Source organism: Akebia trifoliata, chromosome 16 (assembly GCF_017979445.1).
Source record: "Akebia trifoliata isolate Shusen 1 chromosome 16, ASM1797944v1, whole genome shotgun sequence".
Lineage (NCBI taxonomy): Eukaryota > Viridiplantae > Streptophyta > Magnoliopsida > Ranunculales > Lardizabalaceae > Akebia > Akebia trifoliata.
Genome location: NC_141390.1, coordinates 2,500,380 through 2,520,703, shown reverse-complemented (window position 1 = coordinate 2,520,703; position 20,324 = coordinate 2,500,380). Strand labels below are relative to the sequence as shown.

At 33.3% G+C, this 20,324-nt stretch overlaps 1 protein-coding gene across 1 annotated transcript in view; it reads left to right on the top strand.

The window, feature by feature from the left end:
- LOC147382236 (uncharacterized) overlaps positions 1-5,317 on the top strand; it is a 33,244-nt gene extending 27,927 nt beyond the window's left edge. The window contains exons 13-16 of the mRNA XM_086428476.1: positions 225-333; positions 2,446-2,537; positions 4,252-4,357; positions 4,935-5,317. Of these exons, the coding sequence (XP_086284602.1) occupies positions 225-333; positions 2,446-2,537; positions 4,252-4,357; positions 4,935-5,041 (414 nt within the window). The 3' untranslated portion in view covers positions 5,042-5,317. The remainder of the gene's footprint in view (positions 1-224; positions 334-2,445; positions 2,538-4,251; positions 4,358-4,934) is intronic.
- The last annotated feature ends 15,007 nt before the right edge of the window (positions 5,318-20,324 follow it).

The following is a 20,324-nucleotide window of genomic DNA, read 5'->3' as shown; positions in this document are numbered from 1 at the left end:
TCCTTGAAAGAAACACCCTTGAAGTCTTTGCTCAGTTTGCACCACTAATAAAGAAGGTCCAACATGGTATATGTTGTATTTGTAATTGTTTGTTATGAAATTGTTTGAAATGGAGGGATATTCTTGACAGCGGCTTATCCTTTGAGTTGTGCAATAGTCCCATTGTCCTATAATCTTGAAAATCGACATGCACTGCCTGAAAACTGTTATGTTCCATTTGTCAGTCAGATCATGCAAGTGTGAGGGTACCAGAGCTTGACTTGGAGTTGGCAAGTGGCACATTAGGTGGAGTTGTTACGACAATTGAGGGATTGATTACTAAAATTTGTGAAAGTAAGTGCTTTCTTTTACATGTTTCTTGTTGCCTTTTTCTACTTTTTTGTTATTGTTGACTACCATCCTTTCTTTCTGACATCAATTAATGAGTTAGGTTTTTGAAAATTAAGTAACTTGTTTAGTGATGTAAGCACCATGAAATGAGAATGACAGTTAACATGGCATGTTTTCAAGCAGTGTTTTTAAACACTCAGGCGCAAGGTTAGGCTAGGCCTTTGACTAGCCAGAGCCTTGAGGCTTAAGGTGTGTTAGTAACATACATTTTTAAATAGATAAATAATTAAATATACTAGGGATGGTAATCAGAAGCCTTTTCTCCTTGTGTTTTTATTTTTGGGTTGTCGTTAGTAATTTTGTTTGCCATTTATTGGTGTTGTGGAAAGAATGGAATAAAAGAATTTCCGAAGTTAAATAGGGTTACTTAGAAGGTTTGACCTTCATGATGAAGGCCACCTTACTTTGGCGGCCCTTTGCAAACTATTCTATGAAGGGTATCTAATTTGAAAACTTGGTCTTCAAATGGAGGGACGCTGCTTTTGGTGTATTGTTCTTCATTTTGTTTTCTTTCTTTTTTTCCTTGGATCAGGAGTTCTCTTCCTTGTATTGTACTTCTTGTTTTCTTTATATTTCCCCCCTTTTTAATAAATTCACTTTTATATGATTAAAAACCCAGAAATGTGGAAACTGTCTCCTTTGCCACCTTGCACTTTCTGGGATCTGCAAGCCTGCCAATAAAAAGATCCATCCATCATGAGGATTAACCTAAAAAAGCGACCCACACTTAAAAGGCCACCTTATGAGGAAATGATCATTTCCAAACTGCAATATTTGGGAAAGTACTTATCTGAGCATATAGAATGACCTTATTGATAACATGTCTTTTGAGCTCATGTCCATAAGTATCAGCCTATAATTGTTGCACTTCAGAACTACTTCTATCTTGAAGAGCCACTGTAATATCTATTTTCAAATAATTAAGATTTCATCTAATTCCAAGGTTCCAAGGGAACCCCTTGTTATCCCTATGAAGGCACTCACCTGCAAGTTACTGTGATTGGATACAGACATACTATATACACTGATAAAAAACTAGGTGAAACAGGTAGTCTTCATATCAAATGTTCTTCCAAAACTTCATTGTCCCAGTAGAACCCACCTTGAAAAAGTGCCACCAATAAGAAAACATACTGTAAGTCTAGATGCCAACCATTTTCATTCCAACTATATGAACAAAGATGTAAAGAAATAAAAAAAGAGACAAAATATTTATTTAAAAGAGAGAAAAAAGTAGAAAAATAAATGTGAGGGGTATGCTTTTCCTTAGCTGCTTTTATGTTTCAACCTTATGCCTCAAGGCATTCTTAATAAGTCTCATTGTGAGGCGTTCCTCAAGGCGTAAGTATCATTCCCCTCTAAAAACATTGATCCAAACAACCAAGCGAAATTTGTGATTCCTGATAACCAACTACAGAAAGGGTACCTGACCGATACAGTACAAACGTGACATTTACAAATAGAAGTATTCAATATGGATACTATGCAGATATGTCACCCATTTCGAAGCATCTGGGTGTAATGGCATATGACCATCATAGCTGTTTACCCATAGGAAGTTCCTTTTTTCTTTTTCTTTTCTATTTGTCCAATCGGTTAGTAGAACTATTCAAGAAGAGAAGGGAGAACAATATATCAATAAATAGGAGATAGCTTTTGATTAAGGCCGTTGAAATCTTGAACTCTTAAAATATATCCAATTGGTTAGTAGAACTCTTTAGCCCTCGGAACTCTTGAACTAGCAATGTCTATTAAGCAAGATAGAGACAAATGTTTTGAGTGGGGATTTAAGTGAGGCGCTGGAGAATTGAAAGAAATGTGTGGTCCAAATAACAACACAAATCCGTTTGCTTAAAATTTCTGTGTAAAAAGCGGATGGTGTTAATACTGCTTCATATTATGCTTAGAAAAGAAGATATTTTCAGAAATTTGTTCATGTCTTGTATTTATACCACTGACATTTTATTTTGTTGATGCATTTTTCAAAATAAATAGTGCTTTTAATACTAATCCTTGTGGATCTTAATTCATTATCTATATTCAATCTTAGTGCAGACCTTGATAGAGTACATGGATTTAACTTTGGAGATAGTATTGAAGATTGGAAAAAAGGCAAATGGCAAGATTTCAAAGCAAGGCTGAGTAAGGTATTGTGTTTCAATTATTTTCACTACGATTCAATTCTACCCCCCAATTTTTTCAGTTGTTGAGGGGTGAGGTGAGGCGCTTGGCTGGCTGGAACCTTGAGGCATACGCTTCACATGCATTGGTTTTTAAATTATATACATATTGAAAAAACAGAAAAATTAGGGCAGCCACCACATACTACAAATTTCAAATTTCAAATCGCATGATCAAATTCCAAGTTTTAATCCCCTACATTATTATTGTTATTATTTGATAGATAATTAATTCTCTACATTAACAATAATTAAAAAAATTTCTGTTATATCTTTCAATGAGATCAAATATCTTATATTTGAATAGTTGAAATTTCTACCATAAATAATAATTTTATAGTTACTGCTAAATATTTATGAATGAAGTCAATTCAACCCCAAAGAGGATGGCCGTGCCGTAGTGTGAAGGCCATACATGATGACACCTAGAGTTGGGTGTAGCTCGCCCCGGAGTCACCCGGGAGCGCTCATGTAATACTATGTAAGGTTCACATATAAAGCTATATCAGCCCTGAATCAGGGCATATCTGTTAGCTTAGTGACATTTTAGTAATAAAAATAGGAAAGAGTATGACTGGCCTCTACTTTTGATGTTTCCTTCTGGAAACCTTGGAAAGACTTAGTGTACTCTTTGTAGGAAGGGTGTCTAGTGTCCCAATCCCCGGCCTATACTCATGTTGACTTCAAGCCCTCGCGCCAAGCTACGTGGAGTCCCGCGTGTCATAAATCACTAGTTGTTTGTAACACACCTATTTACTTTTGTAATGTGTTACTCTGTGTAATTTGCATATTATGTTAATAAAGTTGCCTCCGGGCTTTGCCTCGTGTTGCTCCCATTCTCTTGTGTCGGTAGCTATGTTTTGTGTGTAGAGATAATTTTAATAGGCTTGTGGATTAGCACCTTTTGCGCCATACGACTTTGCTTCAAAAGAATACGGCCGTGACATGTAGGCACGGGCAAACTCTAGTGTGTATGTGTGTATATTTAAAATAGGAAAAAAAGAAAAGAGAATTAACATGAGGTGTATGCCTTGACTAAAATTCATATGCCTTATTCATGCCTCATATTTAGGTGTATGCCTTTTGGGTGCCTCTTGGTCTATACTCTATAAGATGTACTCAACTTTTTTTGTGTTTCTTGTGTGATAGTGCTTGACTGCATTTTGAGGTACTAGCCAGCTGAGTGCCTTGCCTCATACTTCAGCTTCTGAAAAATTGAACTCTACCCTAATTTGGCTGCAAAAAATTTGAAATTAATTTTCAGTTTGAGAAGGTGGGAGCAAAATCTTGAACTAATAGATCTAAACATTTAAAAAGCAATTCTTATAAAATAACTTTTTGAATGTTCTAAGTTTGAATTATCATCTATTGCACCTGGAAATTCGAAGAATTTTCATATCCACCCCTAAAGCAGTAGAAAGTGATGAATCAAACATGTTTTCTTGTAAACCGGTCAAAGAAAATTCATGTTTTTTTTAAATTTTTTTGGCCAGAAAGTCTTGTGTTCATCTAGTTTTGATAGAACTAAGGTTATGCTATTTCCCTTTAAACATTTAAAAACCAATTCTAATAAAATAACCTTTTGAATGTTCTAAGTTTGAATTATCATCTATCGCACCTGGAAATTCAAAGAATTTTTTGGTCCCCCCAGTCCTTGATTCCTGTCCTTAACAATTTGCAGCTTCTTAGTGTGGAGGAGCCTTGGACTTTGATCATTGACGATGGGTTGGCAAGGTCTTTTGTCTCACCAATCACCGATGCCATTGAAGATGATCATCAACTAGTCTGTGAGTTTCTTGCTTTTACTCTGAAATCAGGTTACTTTTGTTTTGCTTCTTCTTATTCATTTACTTGTTTACATAATTTGGAAACATGTCAAAACATAGTGTGGCAGTTGTGGTTTCCATTACCCTATATAAGCAGCAATACCAGAACTCTCATTCCTTTTTTCGGACCCAACAAGTACCCATTCTTTCTTACTGTGTTACTGTCAACCCTCTTGTGGGGAAAAACTATATCTTTAAGCCATGAAACCTTGTAATGTATACACACTTCTATATAATAAAACAGAACGGGGACCCCACTTGGCAACAGTTTTGCCGGGTATAAAGATTAATCTAAAGGATTGGGATCCGCACAACCCCACTTTATTGTCTCCCCTTCTCCCTTTTTTTTTTTTTTGTTGTCAATAATACTCCTCTAACTTAAATATCTTTCGTCTTTTACCCCTTTAATCCCAATTTTTTCTGCTAAAAGCCTGCCGCCCCTTCAAGTGCGACTGAATGTGTTTGTGTAGTTTGGTATCTTTAATTTATTTTTCATCAATATGACATCTAAGAAAATATCGTTTGAACTAAATTGCAGTCGAGGAATATGAGAGATCTTGGGAACAAAATGAAGAGTTGGGTTTGAATGACATGGACACTTCCTCAGCTGATATTTATTACGACTCAACAACGATGGCGACATGAAGGGATTATAAAAGTTGAGGGGGGGGGGGGGGGGCTCTTTCCTTTCTTGTTTTTCTATTTTTATATATAAATTAAAATCTTTTTTTCTTCTTCCTGAATTCAGAGTAACTTAGTGATTTGTAATTTTGCCTCAAAAGCTTACATTCCTCCTGCCTTATTGTAATAGTTTGCAAGGAAAACTTGTATGCCTTGTATGTGTATCATGTTTTTTTGAGCTACTTGAAATTATTTTTGACAATATATCACCTTGGGACATTTGGCATGTTAGTAACCAAACGGTCATCTTGAAAACAATTTTTTTTTTTTTTTAAATAATTTATTGGAGAATATTATCTATTATAACTTTTTGTAAGGAAATAACTAAAACAGCAACTTGAATTACTGAATCAAATTTATTTATGAAAATGGTCATCTATCATCTATGTACCTGACTTTGTAATGTTCTTTTTTAAAACTAAGAAGGTTGTCTGCTGTACGCTGTGGACAATTTGATGAATTTATCTTTATTGCTCTTGAGTTGAATGTAGGTTGACAATGGTTTCAAAACTCGGTTAGAAGTCTTGTCTTGTCCATGGACGAGATCGAGTTAACGTCTTAGACGAGACAATCTATTTGACTTGATGTATAATGATTGATTTACATATTCTTATATTAACATAATTATAAATTTTTAATAAAACAAGGTAGATTAGAAGATGTTTAGTCATAAAATCCTATTTTATTTATATAATAAATATATAAATTTTAATAAAAAATTACAAAATCCTGGTTGACTTCGTCGAGTTTTACTCGGCCAAGATTTTCAAAATTTCGTTCGAGACATCCCGTTTGTCTTGCAAGCATGAGGTTCACAGGAACTTTAAATAAATAAATGGCAAATATGACTACAAATAAATAAATATGAATTATATACCAGTTTTAGTAAATATTAAAAAAAATAAATTAACAACCTGAACAATACTAATATATAACTATTGAGACTAATATTTAACTATTGAGACGTGATAATATGATGCCCCCCTATGTGTAGATCATTAGCCTTGCGATGCACAAGAAAAGATTTATGGCTATATATATCATGTGGCAACTGATCTATGATTCTGTGATGGGAGCGTGTTAGAGGGGGTGTTAGAATATCATTACACATAAATATTTGTGTATAAGTTATGGGGTAGAGTTCGGTTGTCAAAGTCCTGGTTGAAGTGTTTTGTCTTATATGGGTTAAAAGTTTTGGAATGGGCTGATTTTTTGTGAGGAGGATCTTCTTATCGTGAAAATCATTCTACAAAATTGAACAAACCCTCCACCTCTACGCTCAGATGAAAATGGGTTTAAGGGACAAAATTCTAGATAAAGTGTTTTGTCTTATATGGGCTAAAAGTTTTGGAATGGGATGATTTTTTGTGAGGATGATCTCTATGGTGAAAGGATCGTCCTCACAAAAAATCACCCTATTATGAAATTTCTAACCACAATTTACAAGTTGAAGAAGCGCGGATCTTCAATTTTTACTGTTAGTTTCTAACCACTTTTCATGGGGTCAATTTTGGAATGGGCTAATTTTTTGCGAGTATAAGGATATCATTCTCACAAAAAATCAGCCCATTTTAAAACTTTTTTGTCATATAGGATAAAACTTTGTCTAGAGAACGTTGTCTTATATATATATAGAAAATGTTCTAGACAAAGTTTTGTTGTATATGACTAAAAAGTTTTGGAATGAGCTGATTTTTTGTGAAGATGATATCTATGGTGAGGAGACCCTTCTCACAAAAACTCAGCCCATTCCGAAACTTCTAACCCCATGAAAGGTGATTATAAATTAATGGTAAAAAATTCACGATCCACGATTCTTCAACTAGTAAACTAAGGTTAGAAATTTCAGAATTGACTAATGTTTTGAGAGGATGAGATCATCCTCACAAAAAAACAAGGCATTCCGAAACTTTTAGCTCATATAGGACAAAACACTTTGTCTAAATATTCTCTCAATACTGGATTTGAAGGTTATATGTGATTTTATTTTTTATATTGTATTTATCTTTTTAAAATGTAAAATGTATTTGCTAACCAAAAAGAAATTAGGGTTATTCAACGGGCCCAACCTGACCAAATCATTTAAAATTACCTAAATCAGACTAATTTGAGCTCAACTCGATTTCAACAGATCAAGCTTGGGTTGGTGAACTTAGGCCCCGATGGTCAGGTTGAGGGTTTTATTACTTGGGTTGAGCATGGGTTTACCCTCCAACCCGCCCAGGTTGCAGCCCTAATAACATGGCTGTTTTAGTAATGAGAAATTTCCCAAATGGTTATCAAAAAATCATTAATACCGAAAGTGTTATTCGTTTATCAGTGTTTTCTAATTCTTACAAATTTATACTTTTTGAAGGAGAAACTAAAGTTTGTTGTTTTAAAGTGAATTTGTCGATTGAGGTAGTACTTTGACCATATATTGCAATTTCAATAAGGAAAAATTATTTAGTAGACCCTCTGTGGGTGGGTGGGGACTTTTGGACCTTGTTTGATGGTCCATTTAGTAGACTTTTTATATCTAAATGGTTCCAACCCCATCTCTTCTTGCAATGTTTATGATTACTCAAACTACTTTTTTCTCATCTTCACATACTTAGGGTTTTGCAATGAAGATTGTAATAATTTTGGACGATTTTGAAAATCGTAAATGATGAATAGTGAATGATATATTTTCAATTTTGAGCATGTAGATATATTTTTTGATTTATTTTTATAATTTATGATAAAAAAATGACGAATGAGGTTGGGATTCTTATTTTTAGAAGATTTAGTTGTAACTTTTGATTTGAGTGTCTGTTTTGTCACTATAATATATGCATTTTAGGTAGTTCTCTAAGATCTATGAAAAAGAAAAAAAGAAAAAAATTGAATCTCATTTTAGTGTTGAGTTCACCACTTTTTATTGTCAAGTTCAATATCTTTGTCATCGGTATTAACATTTTTCATTGTTGAGTTCAACATTTTTTATTATTGAGTTCAATAATAAGAAGGGGTGAACTCGACATAATCTATTTGGTGGAGAGAGATTAGCCATTAGTAGGTGAACGCTTTTTGAACTGAGGTCGTGGTATTAACACTCACATACTTCAAACCAACTTAGCAAGGCAAGTGGGATCCTCTGAAGCATTTTTTTCTTGTAATATTTTGTAGGATTCAATGGTCATTCATTTTCAAAGCCTTCGATCATGTTAAATTTTTTTTTTTTCACATTAGATTAATTACCTATTCTATTTTTATGAAATTATGGTCACAATAAATTAAGAGAAATGCTATTGGCACCTCAACTTCTACTTAGTAGACATTACACCCCAATTAAAAATAAAGAAAATAAATGAATCATTAAAAAAAGTAAAAGTTGTCGTGCTAGTAGAATTTCTCTCAATTTTTGTTGTTGCTAGAATTATATTTTTCGTGTTTAGGATTTCATATGAGCCTAATCATAATTATAAGCAACTACTAAAATTGCCTGAATGAGTGTGATAATGTTGGGATTATAATTTGAGCCCAACCTTTGTAATATTTGGATAGTGTATTTTAATCTTTAGTTGAGGTGTGATAAATAATTTAAGAAATTAGAGTGTAAAAAGTAAAAGTTGGGGTGCCAATAGAAGCTCTCTAAATTAAATGCACCTAAATTATGGGACATGAGAGAAAACATGCGTCAAAGGAGAATGCTTGAGAAAAGTATGATTTTGACTATGGAACTGATGTTTTAAGTTGGATCAAAAGGCTTATGACAAGAAATATATAACCACCTTATTAAGTTGAGTTTTACATTTTAAATGGTTAACAAAGCTAAATTGATAAGGATAGCATTTCGTGGACAAAATTATAGATAACGTTGTAAACAAAGCTTTGTCTTATATAGCTAAAAAGTTTTGGAATGGGATGATTTTTTATGAGGTTAATCTCTACGATGAGTAGATTATTCTCACAAAAAAATCAGTCTATTATGAAACTTCTAACCCCATTAAAAGTGGTTACCAACTAACTATAAAAAATTGATGGTTTACGTTTCTGAAAGCGCTCTCGCCGCGAGGTGCATAGATCTGCTTTTGACCCTTGAGGTTTGGGAGTCGCCACCTAGTTATTATGGTCTAGGAACCAAACTGACTCTAAAACGGATAAAAAAAACTAATCTACTACAAAAAAATTGAATCCGGGGATCACATTGAGTTGGAAGGTATTAGGCACCAATCCCGCCCGACCAATGTCGGTCTTTACTTATCCCAAATATGACTACATTGCTAATGACAAAACCTAGATAAAAAATGACGAAAATTTTACATTCGATATGCAAAGGTTCTATTCCCTCAGATCTGATGAAACTGCTCCTTGTACCCTACTCCTTGCTTTGTTCTATCTCCGGATCTGATTTCTGATTTCCGAGGCAAGGTATCTCTTTTTTGGATCTAGATTCTTCGAACTTTTTTTTATGGATTTTGGGGTGTTTTTGAAAGGCTTCTAGGTGTTTTTCGGGCTAAAATCGAAGTATGGGTGTTAGGTAAGGAGTTGGGGCTTCAAAATTAGGGTTTTGGGAAGGTTGTGGAGGCTTCTTCACCTACTTTTTCTAGGATTTTTTCTTTGATACGAAAATAGGGTGTGGAGGCTCCTATTTATAAAGTTTTTTAGAAGCATTAGGGTTTGATTAGGGTTTCTTTTAGAGTTTTAATTAGGGTTTTGATTTTGGTCTTATGAGATTGACTTAATCTTTAGGTCTTAATTTATGATTTTGACTTTAATCTTATGAGATTGACTTGATTAGTTTAGATTATGGTTTTGATTTTGGGTTTTGACTTTAGTCTTATGAGATTGACTTGATTAGTTTAGATTAGGGTTTTGATTTAGGGTTTTGACTTTAGTCTTATGAGATTGACTTTAATACTTTGACTTTAGTCTTTCTTGGTTGACTTTTAATATCTTGACTTTAGTCTTACTTGATTGACTTTAAGGTTGACTTTAGTCTTACTTGATTGAATTTAATTTTTGGAGACCTCTTGTTATTATGTCTTTAATTCTTTGGGCCCCCAGATAGAAGGGTCCTTGAATAAATATCCTAGCAACCATTAGCAATTTTACCTGAAAGTCTAATTGATCTATTTTTTGGTTCAAAATTTTAAATTAATTTTATTAATGTTTCAATTTACATTATTTAATGGTTTATTTATTAATTTTGAATATTTTAATTATTAAATTTGTAAAATTACCGTTTTACCCTCGGAGATGATTTTTTATATTTTAAGTCGTTTTTCAATGTTCCAAGATGTTTTGGAATCAATTTTTCGTAAGGAATTCGATGGGAATGTTGGTTTTTGTCATTTATAAAGTTTTTTGTATGAAATGATCATGAACTTTATGAGGGGCATTTTCATAATTTTGTTGAATCCTGTGAAAATTGACGAAATGATTTATTTAGTTTCGATTTGTTATTTTATGTGTTTGAATGAGTTTCATAATCGTAACGTAGGCTCTAGGATTATTTTGATGTTAGGGGTATTTTGGTAATTTGGTCATTTTTAGTGATTTTTATCGTGAAGCTTCTTTTTGGTCTGCAAGATGATGATTTCTATATTTCTGGGGTCGTATTTTCCTAGCGTAGCGTGGTTTCTAAAGTTTTGTCAGTTCGAGATACCTCATCCAGATTTCTGAAACATATCTGGTAACAAAATAAAGCATTGGAATAAACATCCATCATTGGGAATCGTTGCGATCGGATTGACGAGCTGATTAATCAGGCGAGTGCAAAAATGGGGTGTCTACAGTTTCTTCAACTTATAAATTAAGATTAGAAATTTCAAAATGAGTTGATTTTTTGTAAGGACAATTTCCTCATCTTAGAGATCATCCTCACAAAAAATCAGGCTAGTCTGAAACTTTTAGTCCTTATAGGACAAAACGCTTTGTTTATAATTTTGTTTTTTGAACCTAACCCAAATTGAAAATACCGGTTTTTGGAGATATTTTAATAAATAAATTAAAAAGATAAACTAAATAATTATATATTATTTGATTAATTTTTGAGAGATTTACCAGGCAGACCTATCTGTTTCAATTTTATTAAAAAAACTTCCTTATTTTATCAAGTTTGTTACCGAACCAAACCTTACTTTATGAATTACGCTAGCATGATTACTTAGTAAGATTTAAAATCTTACCGAGGTTGTTGGGCCAACATTATCAAATTGGCAATCCAACACCGTAGCTTTTTAGATTTCATCGAAAGAGTTAGATTCAAAAGAAAAGAAAAAAAAATCAATTTTTTTTTGAGTTTGCTTGAATGTATTGAAAATGAATGGCTACCAAACTCCTAAATTTAAAACTAAAATATAAAGGTTAGAAATAACTTTTTTTCATTTTTTTTCAAAGTTCTTAGAATTTTGTCATTTATAACCCTATGTCATCAGTTGATTTTTTTGGATACCACAAATTGAGGATGTTAGGATTTGCCCCAAGGTATGTTAAGTAGCAAGTTAACCCACCCATTTAAATTTTATGACATGTAATGTTTGCGGGATAACAAACTTGATAAAGTAAGGTTCCCTTGGAGTTGTCAAAATTCCAAGGGATTTTTTTAAATGAAAATGCATCAGTTAGATTTGCAGGGTAAATCTCTCTCTCTCTCTCTCTATCTATATATATATATATATATACACCTTTTATTAATGAGGAAATACAAGGTGTACTTGTAAGAATGACAATATACAACTCATTTCATTACGTGAAAATTGGAAAATTCTACAGAAAAAATTGACGGGCCAAGGCCCACCAATTTTAGAAACTGAATTTTGACGGTCTCTCTCTCTCTATAGAGAAATTCTTGATGTTCCTAGATTTGACGGTTAGAGCTGTCGAATTTCTCTCATCCTTCATTAATTTGACAGATTTGGCCCGTTGAAAAAAAAAATTTGACAATGAAAAATTCGACACCAATTCAACCTTTTGGTACGTCGAATTTTATGGAATTTGACGGTCTTGGATCATCAAATTTGGGATTTTTTCACATTGTGCTTGTCGAGATAACCTCTCTTTTTTGTCTCAAGTACATGTTATTAATACCACATTGATAATTTAAGATAATGCAAGTCTCTTTTTAAAACTAGAAGATGAACTCTTGGGTTGGCCCCCAAGGGGTACTCAAGTTTTTCCCCCAAGAGGGGAAGCGCTAGACCAAGTCAACTTTATAAAAACACACACACGCGTGCGCCAAGTCGGTGTGGTGAGGTGAGGTGTCTTTAATAAAAAACCATCTTTTTTTACTATGATTTATATTGTGTATTAATTAATAATAATTATTTATAATCAAGGCAGATTTACCAAAACATGCACAACATTTCCATTAATTCCGAAAATGGTACACTATAGCAATTAATTCCGAAAACGGTAAATTTACCGTTTTCGGAATTAATTTTTTTTACCAAAACGGTAAAAACAGTAAAATGTATTTTTTTTATACCGAAAATACCCTTTTTTATTTTTTGACTAAAATTACGAAAATAAAATTGATTTCGATAAAAAAAAATTATAAATACATATGATTGTTGGATTACCGAAAGAGAGTGAATCTTTTTAGTTGGATTTTCATTTTTTTAAGGTTAAAATTGTAAATATATATGTAAAATAGAAAAAGGGTATTTTCGGTATAAAAAAAAAATATTTTACTGTTTTTACCGTTTTGGTAAAAAAAATTAATTCCAAAAACGGTAAATTTACCGTTTTCGGAATTAATTGCTACAGTGTACCGTTTTCGGAATTAATTTCAAAAACTCTACCGTTTTGGTAAATTATTCTATAATCAATCACATTATATTCTCTTTATTGTTTGGTATAAACGTTTTCTTTTAGAAAGAAAATTGTATTAGCCGTTAACTAATTGTTTGGCTAATTAAACATATTAAGGTATTAATTTTATTTAGTCGTTTGGGTTATTTCTATTTTCTATATATATGGTTTCTATATATATGGCCAGAGACTATTGAGAATGCATCTCTACTAATCCTCTTTCTATTCTTTTTGTCTTCTGCAACTTATTATCACATGTGACCTTCTATGCTTCATTTTTACTGTACTCTGATTTGTTTTTTCTGGGCAAAGAATTTGGGTGTGTATTTGATTTCTTGATACCTGTCTAAGGTGCAGTAGACAAATGATTCTAAGGTGATATTAAGCCGTACATTTTATCTTGGGGGCTTGGTGCCACTATTTTGCTTGCACTTTAGGAATTTTTGCAAAGGCTCAAAAAGCCTTAAAGTGAATGACAAATACTCTGTTTGGAAACACCTTCGCACAGCTAAAATCATGTTGAACTAGTTCTGGTTTTGGAACTTGAGTGTTTGGGTTCGATAAGAAGTGTTTTTATACTCCGTTTCATTAGGAAAAATCATCCGACTCTCTCGACTTCCAATACCTTAACGATCCTCCGCAATATCACACGGCTCTGCAAAAATAAAATAGAAAAATTTGGCGTCATCTCTCTCTCTCTCTCTTTCTCTCTTTCTCTTACAATAAAGAACCTCTCTTTCTCCATCTTCATCTCAGTCAGGTAAGCTACGGTTCCTCTGTTTTTTTTTTTTTTTTAAATTTTAAATTTTGTTTTTGTTTTTATTTTCTTTCAATATTCAAAACCTTAAATTTCCAGTCGCACAATTGCTCTCCAATCTCTATCTTCTAATTATCACTCTTGATCATAATGGAAATAAGAAAAAACTAAAGAAAGATAAATTCTTTAACTAGGAAAAAAAAACTAGGATTTTTAAAAAAAAATTGAATTGTAAAGTATGAAGAAATTGGGGACAAACCTGAAACTTTGGGAGAGATTGAGGTTCTCTTGAAAGGAAGATAAATCTTTGAGTGGAGATGGTAAAGATTTATACACTTTGCAGTGAAGAATTTGTGGTGGTGATGGAGATCAAACATGGTGGAGGACTGGTTTTGGGTGCCTTTTTGTTTCAGAGAATTTGAGGTTGGAGGAGGAGATTGGACTCCAATGTACACCACAGCCACAAAAACTGATTGGGTTAGAAAGATAGTAAAAAGAGAGTTACTATTGCCACACTAAATTTTGCTAATGCTACACCAACTATAGCAATTCTTTGGTGATTTATATATGGATTGGTGTGCAATAAAAGCTCTCTATTTTTAAAAGCGAACACTTTCGTGTTCTTAAATTTTTCTTGAAAAATTTTAATGTCCAACAATCCATTAAGATGTGAAGATATTCCTAAGAAATCTAAGTATATTCATATATGTTTTTAGTATTTTGTTATCGTGTGCCCCTTTAGGACACACGTTAACAAGACTCGTGATTTTATTATCTCAATTTATTTTTTCTTAGATTCTTTTGTTTTAAGTTTACGATTTTATATGAACCTTTTTTTTAATTGTAAAAAATTATTGAAATTATTTGGATGAGTGCTATAATATTTTATTCTGTTCAGATTGTAATAAAGACAAACCTTAGTAATAAACAAAAAAAATAGGTGAATGGTCTTACATAAGTAAAAGTAGGGGTGCCAATAGAAACTCTCATTTTTTCCCCTTAGTTTATTTTGTTTTAGGTTTAAGATTGTATATAAACCTTTTTTTTTAATTGTAAAAAACTATTAAAATTGTTTGAATGAGTGTTATAATATTTTATTATATTGATATTGTAATTTGAGGCAAACCTTAGAAATAAATAAAGAAAATAGGTGAATGGTAGAGAATAAGTACAAGTTGATGTGCCATTAAAAACTCTCTCATTTTTTTTTCTTTTCTTTTGCTTAGATTCTTTTATTTTTTATATGAATCTTTTTTTAATAGTAAAAAACTAGTAAAATTATTTGAATGAGTGTTATAATATTTTATTATGTTAACATTATAATTTGAGGCAAACCTTAGTAATAAATAAAGAAAATAGGTGAATGGTTGAGAATAAGTACAAGTTGAGGTGCCATTAGAAACTTTTTCATTTTTTTTTTCTTTCTTTTGCTTAGATTATTTTTTTTTATATGAACATTTTTTTAATAGTAAAAAACTAGTTATTTGAATGAGTGTTATAATATTTTATTATGTTGACATTATAATTTGAGGCAAACCTTAGTAATAAATAAAGAAAATAGGTGAATGGTTGTGGCGCCCCGCCGAACACTAACACAAATCCCCATGTCAGATCTCGAGGTACTAGGTGGTACCTCGAAATTTTGGCATGATCTCCTCTGTTTATGTTAGCATTCCAAGGTGTTCAACCTGCACCTGATAAACGACATACAATCCTGCATACATATACAAAATATAATACTAGCGGAAGCTTATACACGTCTAATAACGTACGAAAAATCAGAGTGCGGAAGAATAACCATAATACAGGATTATACAAAATTCCTCACTCTAACAGAAATCCTAACACTCAGAACAACATGTATAATACTTTCGGATAAATCGACACCACTAGGGGTAATAACCCCAATACTCACCAAGTGACGAACTCTGGCTATCTATCTGACCTACCAGATGATTCTCACTCGTGCTCTATACCTGCCTCGTCAAACTTCGGATCTGAAACTAAAAAAATAGATAAAGAAAGGGTGAGTAACAATGGTTACCTAGTAAGGAATCAACAATTTCTGCCAATAACCTCTCCTAACATGAACGAATAAACATACTGAATCATTTTAAAATAAACAAAGTTTTACAGAAGAAAACTACGATTAACTGGTACATATAGTCAGGGATGAGCAACTAAACATTTTAAAACTCACATTACATCGATCAGCAGTACTCACTATAACATTCTCTTTTTATACAAATCTAATTGATCAAATGGAAACAATAAACATGCATTTCATTTTATATATTAAAATAAGCAACAGATACATAATACACAATGGTGGAGTATTGGAATTAGAGTGTTGGGATTCACGACTGGATCGCTCCCAGTCGGGATATGATGTTACAATTTCTCTCTGGCTTTTAGTTCCTGATTTTGTGGCCGGTCGCTGCCCTTACCACGTTTGGTTGACCATTTATCCGGCTCAGGCTGGCCGTTTGACGTGACCGTAAGCAATGGGTCTCTTTTCGATGTGTCAGAACGTTCGACTACTATAGATTGTTAGTGATCATCGACCAATCATCTTCGTCTATGCCTATCAGGCGTACATGTGATTCCCAAATATACAAACCATTCGTATACGACCACCTTTACATTACAAGTTCACTGGTAAAGATAGAGAGGAATAAACCCGGATTCTAGTTGTGACTCCACTCTCATACGCGTCCCATACCACGTATGCTTGGTGGTCCCTACCGTACATCGCAAGATAGTACACCACTCCGGATGATATGATGCACTATCCCTTCAAGCATTCACAAACTCTTTAACAGCTCACAAAATAGTTACACATATATATATATATATATATATATATATATATATATATATTTTTTCATTTGAAAACAAAAGAGAAATTAACAATACAAGGTTGAGAATAGATATCCAGTTTCCTACCATGCAAGTGTGGCCACTCGGCCTAAAATAAATAACATAACGGAAACGTAAACAGCGCCTCGCGCTAATAGAAAGGAAATAAACATGCAACCAATAATATTATCCCTGGATATCTGTGGCACCCCGTCGAACGCTAACACAAATCCCCATGTCAGATCTCGAGGTACTAGGTGGTACCTCGAAATTTCGGCATGGTCTCCTCTGTTTATGTTAGCAATCCAAGGCGTTTAATCAGTACCTGATAAACGGCATACAATCCTGCATACAGATACAAAATAGAATACGAGCGGAAGCCTATATACATCCAATAATATACGGTAGATCAAAGTACGGAAGAAGAAATTTACGGGATTATACAGGAATCCCTCACTCTAACAAAATTCCTATCACTCAGTACAAATCTATAATACTCCTAGACAAATGGAGTATAATCCCAATACTTACCAGGTGACGGACTCTGGTTGTCTATCTGACCCACCAGATAGTCCTCACTCGTGCTCTATACCTGCCTCGCCAAACTCTGAATCTGAAACTAAAAAAATAGAGAAGGAAAGGATGAGTAACAATGGTTACCCACTAAGGAAACAAACAATTTCTACCAATAACCCATCCTACATGAATGAATAAGCATACTAAATCATTTTAAAATCTGTAAAATTTTATAAAAGAACTACGATTAACTGGTACATATAGCCAGGAATGAGCAACTAAACATTTTAAAACTCACATTACATCGATCAGCAGTACTCACTATAACATTCTCTTTTTATACAAATCTAATTGATCAAATGGAAACAATAAACATGCATTTCATCTTATATATCAAAATAAGCAACAGATACATAATACACAATGGTGGAGTATTGGAATTAGAGAGTTGGGATTCACGACTGGATCGCTCCCAGTCGGGACATGATGTTACAATTCTTATCTGGCTTTTAGTTCCTGATTTTGTGGCCGGTCGCTGCCCTTACCACGTTTGGTTGACCATTTATCCGGCTCAGGCTGGCCGTTTGACGTGACCGTAAGCAATGGGTCTCTTTTCGATGTGTCAGAACGTTCGACTACTATAGATTGTTAGTGATCACTGACTAATCATCTTCGTCTATGCCTATCAGGCGTACATGTGATCCCCAAAGATACAAACCATTCGTATACGACCACCTTTACATTACAAGTTCACTGGTAAAGATAGAGAGGAATAAACCCGGATTCCAGTTGTGACTCCACTCTCATACGCATCCCATACCACGTATGAGTTTGGTGGTCCCTACCGTACATCCCAGGATAGTACACCACTCCGGATGATATGATGCACTATCCCTTCAGGCATTCACAAACTCTTTAACAGTTCACAAAATAGCTACTTATATATATATTATTTTCATTTGAAAACAAAAGATAAATTAACAATACAAGGTTGAGAATAGATATCCAGTTTCCTACCATGCAAGTGTGGCCACCCGGCCTAAAATAAATAACATAACAGAGCGCCTCGCGCTAACAGAAAGTAAATAAAGATGCAACCAGTAACATTATCCCTGGATATCCGTTCACCAACCTGCATACAACACAACAACGTAAAATGCAGACATCACCCCTCGGGTGTGACTCTGACATTTTACCGTTTCATACCCTTTTTCCTTTTTTTCGATTTTTACAATTTCCAATCTCTTCAATAAAACATCCATTTTCTGATATTCATCAACTCAATATGAGTTCATTGAATATTAAATCACATTTTCCAACTAACGAATTTATTTTTATCAATAATATTGAAAAAGAAAATAAATTTTATATTAAAACGGGGTCCGAGCAGTGCACAAGACCCAATTTATGGAAATAACCCGTTAAAATACCGTACCCACGTATAATTTGTTAAAAATACAATTAAACATATCAAACATGCAATTTCTGGCGTGAATTTTTTTAAATAAAAAAAATAATTCTATATTTTAGAAATACATCCAAAATTTTTCGATAAAATCATAAATGCAATTTTCACAATCTATGATTACTAATAGAAATTGAGAGTTCCTTACAATCTTCAGGCGAAAGAATCGAAGCGTGTGCGCGGAAATCGAGGCGAACGGCGCGGAAATCGAGACGAACCGAACTTCGAAGTGACTGATTTTTGAAACCGGCCCGGTGGTTTTGAAGATCTCAATGTGCTCGTCTCTTCTCCCTTCTACGATGAAAGACGGTTTGACCCTGAAATCGATGAAAACCGAGGTCGAAGTTACGAAATCTCCGTATAAAAATAAGGCTGATTTTTGACTATACGGGGTGAAAAAGGCGAGAAAACGAAAGGAATTTGGGTGGATTATGTAGAGAATGAGGCTGCGGACGTTTCTCCCTTCTGCGTCGGAAGACGGTTTGACCCAGAAACGGACGAAATCCGAGGTCAAAGTTTCAAAATTTTCGTATCCAAATACGGCTGATTTTTGACGATATCGGGTAAAATAGAAAGTGAAACAAAGAAAGGTTGGGTGGGTTTTGTAGAGAACGTAGCTGCGGACATTTCTCCCTTCTGCGTCGATCGTCGACGGCAAGCCGTTTGTGAGAGATCTGAGATTGAAGATTGAAGAGAAAAAAAAATTCGTTTTTTTTATATGTCTCGGCCGTATGGACGCGTTGGGGAAGATGACATATAAAAAAAAATTAAAATTATTATTTAAATAAAATGTGGGACGAATTCGGTATTTTGTCAATTATTTCGATCGATGATAACTTGATCATCCGGACTCCAAAACTGACAAATGAACACTCTATTTCACCTAATTTTTCGTTCCGGATCTAATGGTATAGTCAATTTCTACAAATTATGTCTCCATAAAAAATTTACATTTTTAGCTTGATGTGACCCCTAAACTTGATGTCGTTTTCGTTTTTGGCGATAATTCGACTTCCTGATCTCCAAAAATGAAAAATAAATAGTCCATGTTGAATAATTTTTCGTTATGAATCCAATGGTATAATCGAATTTTAAAAATTATTGCTCTAATAAAAAGTCACTATTTTAGCCTAGTCCGACCTAGTAATCGAGGATTTTGCAACTTTTATATTTGGACTCGCATTTGAAAGTGCTTATAGGTTAAACTATGTTTTTCGATCATTTTGAATCTAATGGTGAGGTCAGATTCTATTAAAAATGATCAGAAACATCCTAAAGTTTTAACCTTAAATCCCACTTTAAAGATTTTCTTAAAATTCCACTATTTATTTTTCCTCGAGATACGAATTAAAAATTTGGGGTGTTACAATATCTATTCACCAACCTACACACAACACAACAACGTAAAATGCAGACATCACCCCTCGGGTGTGACTCTGACATTTTACCGTTTCATACCCTTTTTTTTTTTTTTTTTTTCGATTTTTACAATTTTCAATCTTTTCAATAAAACATCCATTTTCTGATATTCATCAACTCAATATGAGTTCATTGAATATTAAATCACATTTTCCAACTAAAGAATTTATTTTTATCAATAATATGAAAAAGAAAATAAATTTTATATCAAAATGGGGTCCGAGCAGTGCACAAGACCCAATTGATGGAAATACCCGTTAAAATATCGTACCCACGTATAATTTGTTAAAAATACAATTAAACATATCAATCATGCAATTTCTGACGTGAATTTTTTAAATAATAAAATAATTCTATATTTTAGAAATACATCCAAATTTTTTCAATAAAATCCTAAATGCAATTTTCACAATCTACGATTACTAATAGAAATTGAGAGTTCCTTACAATCT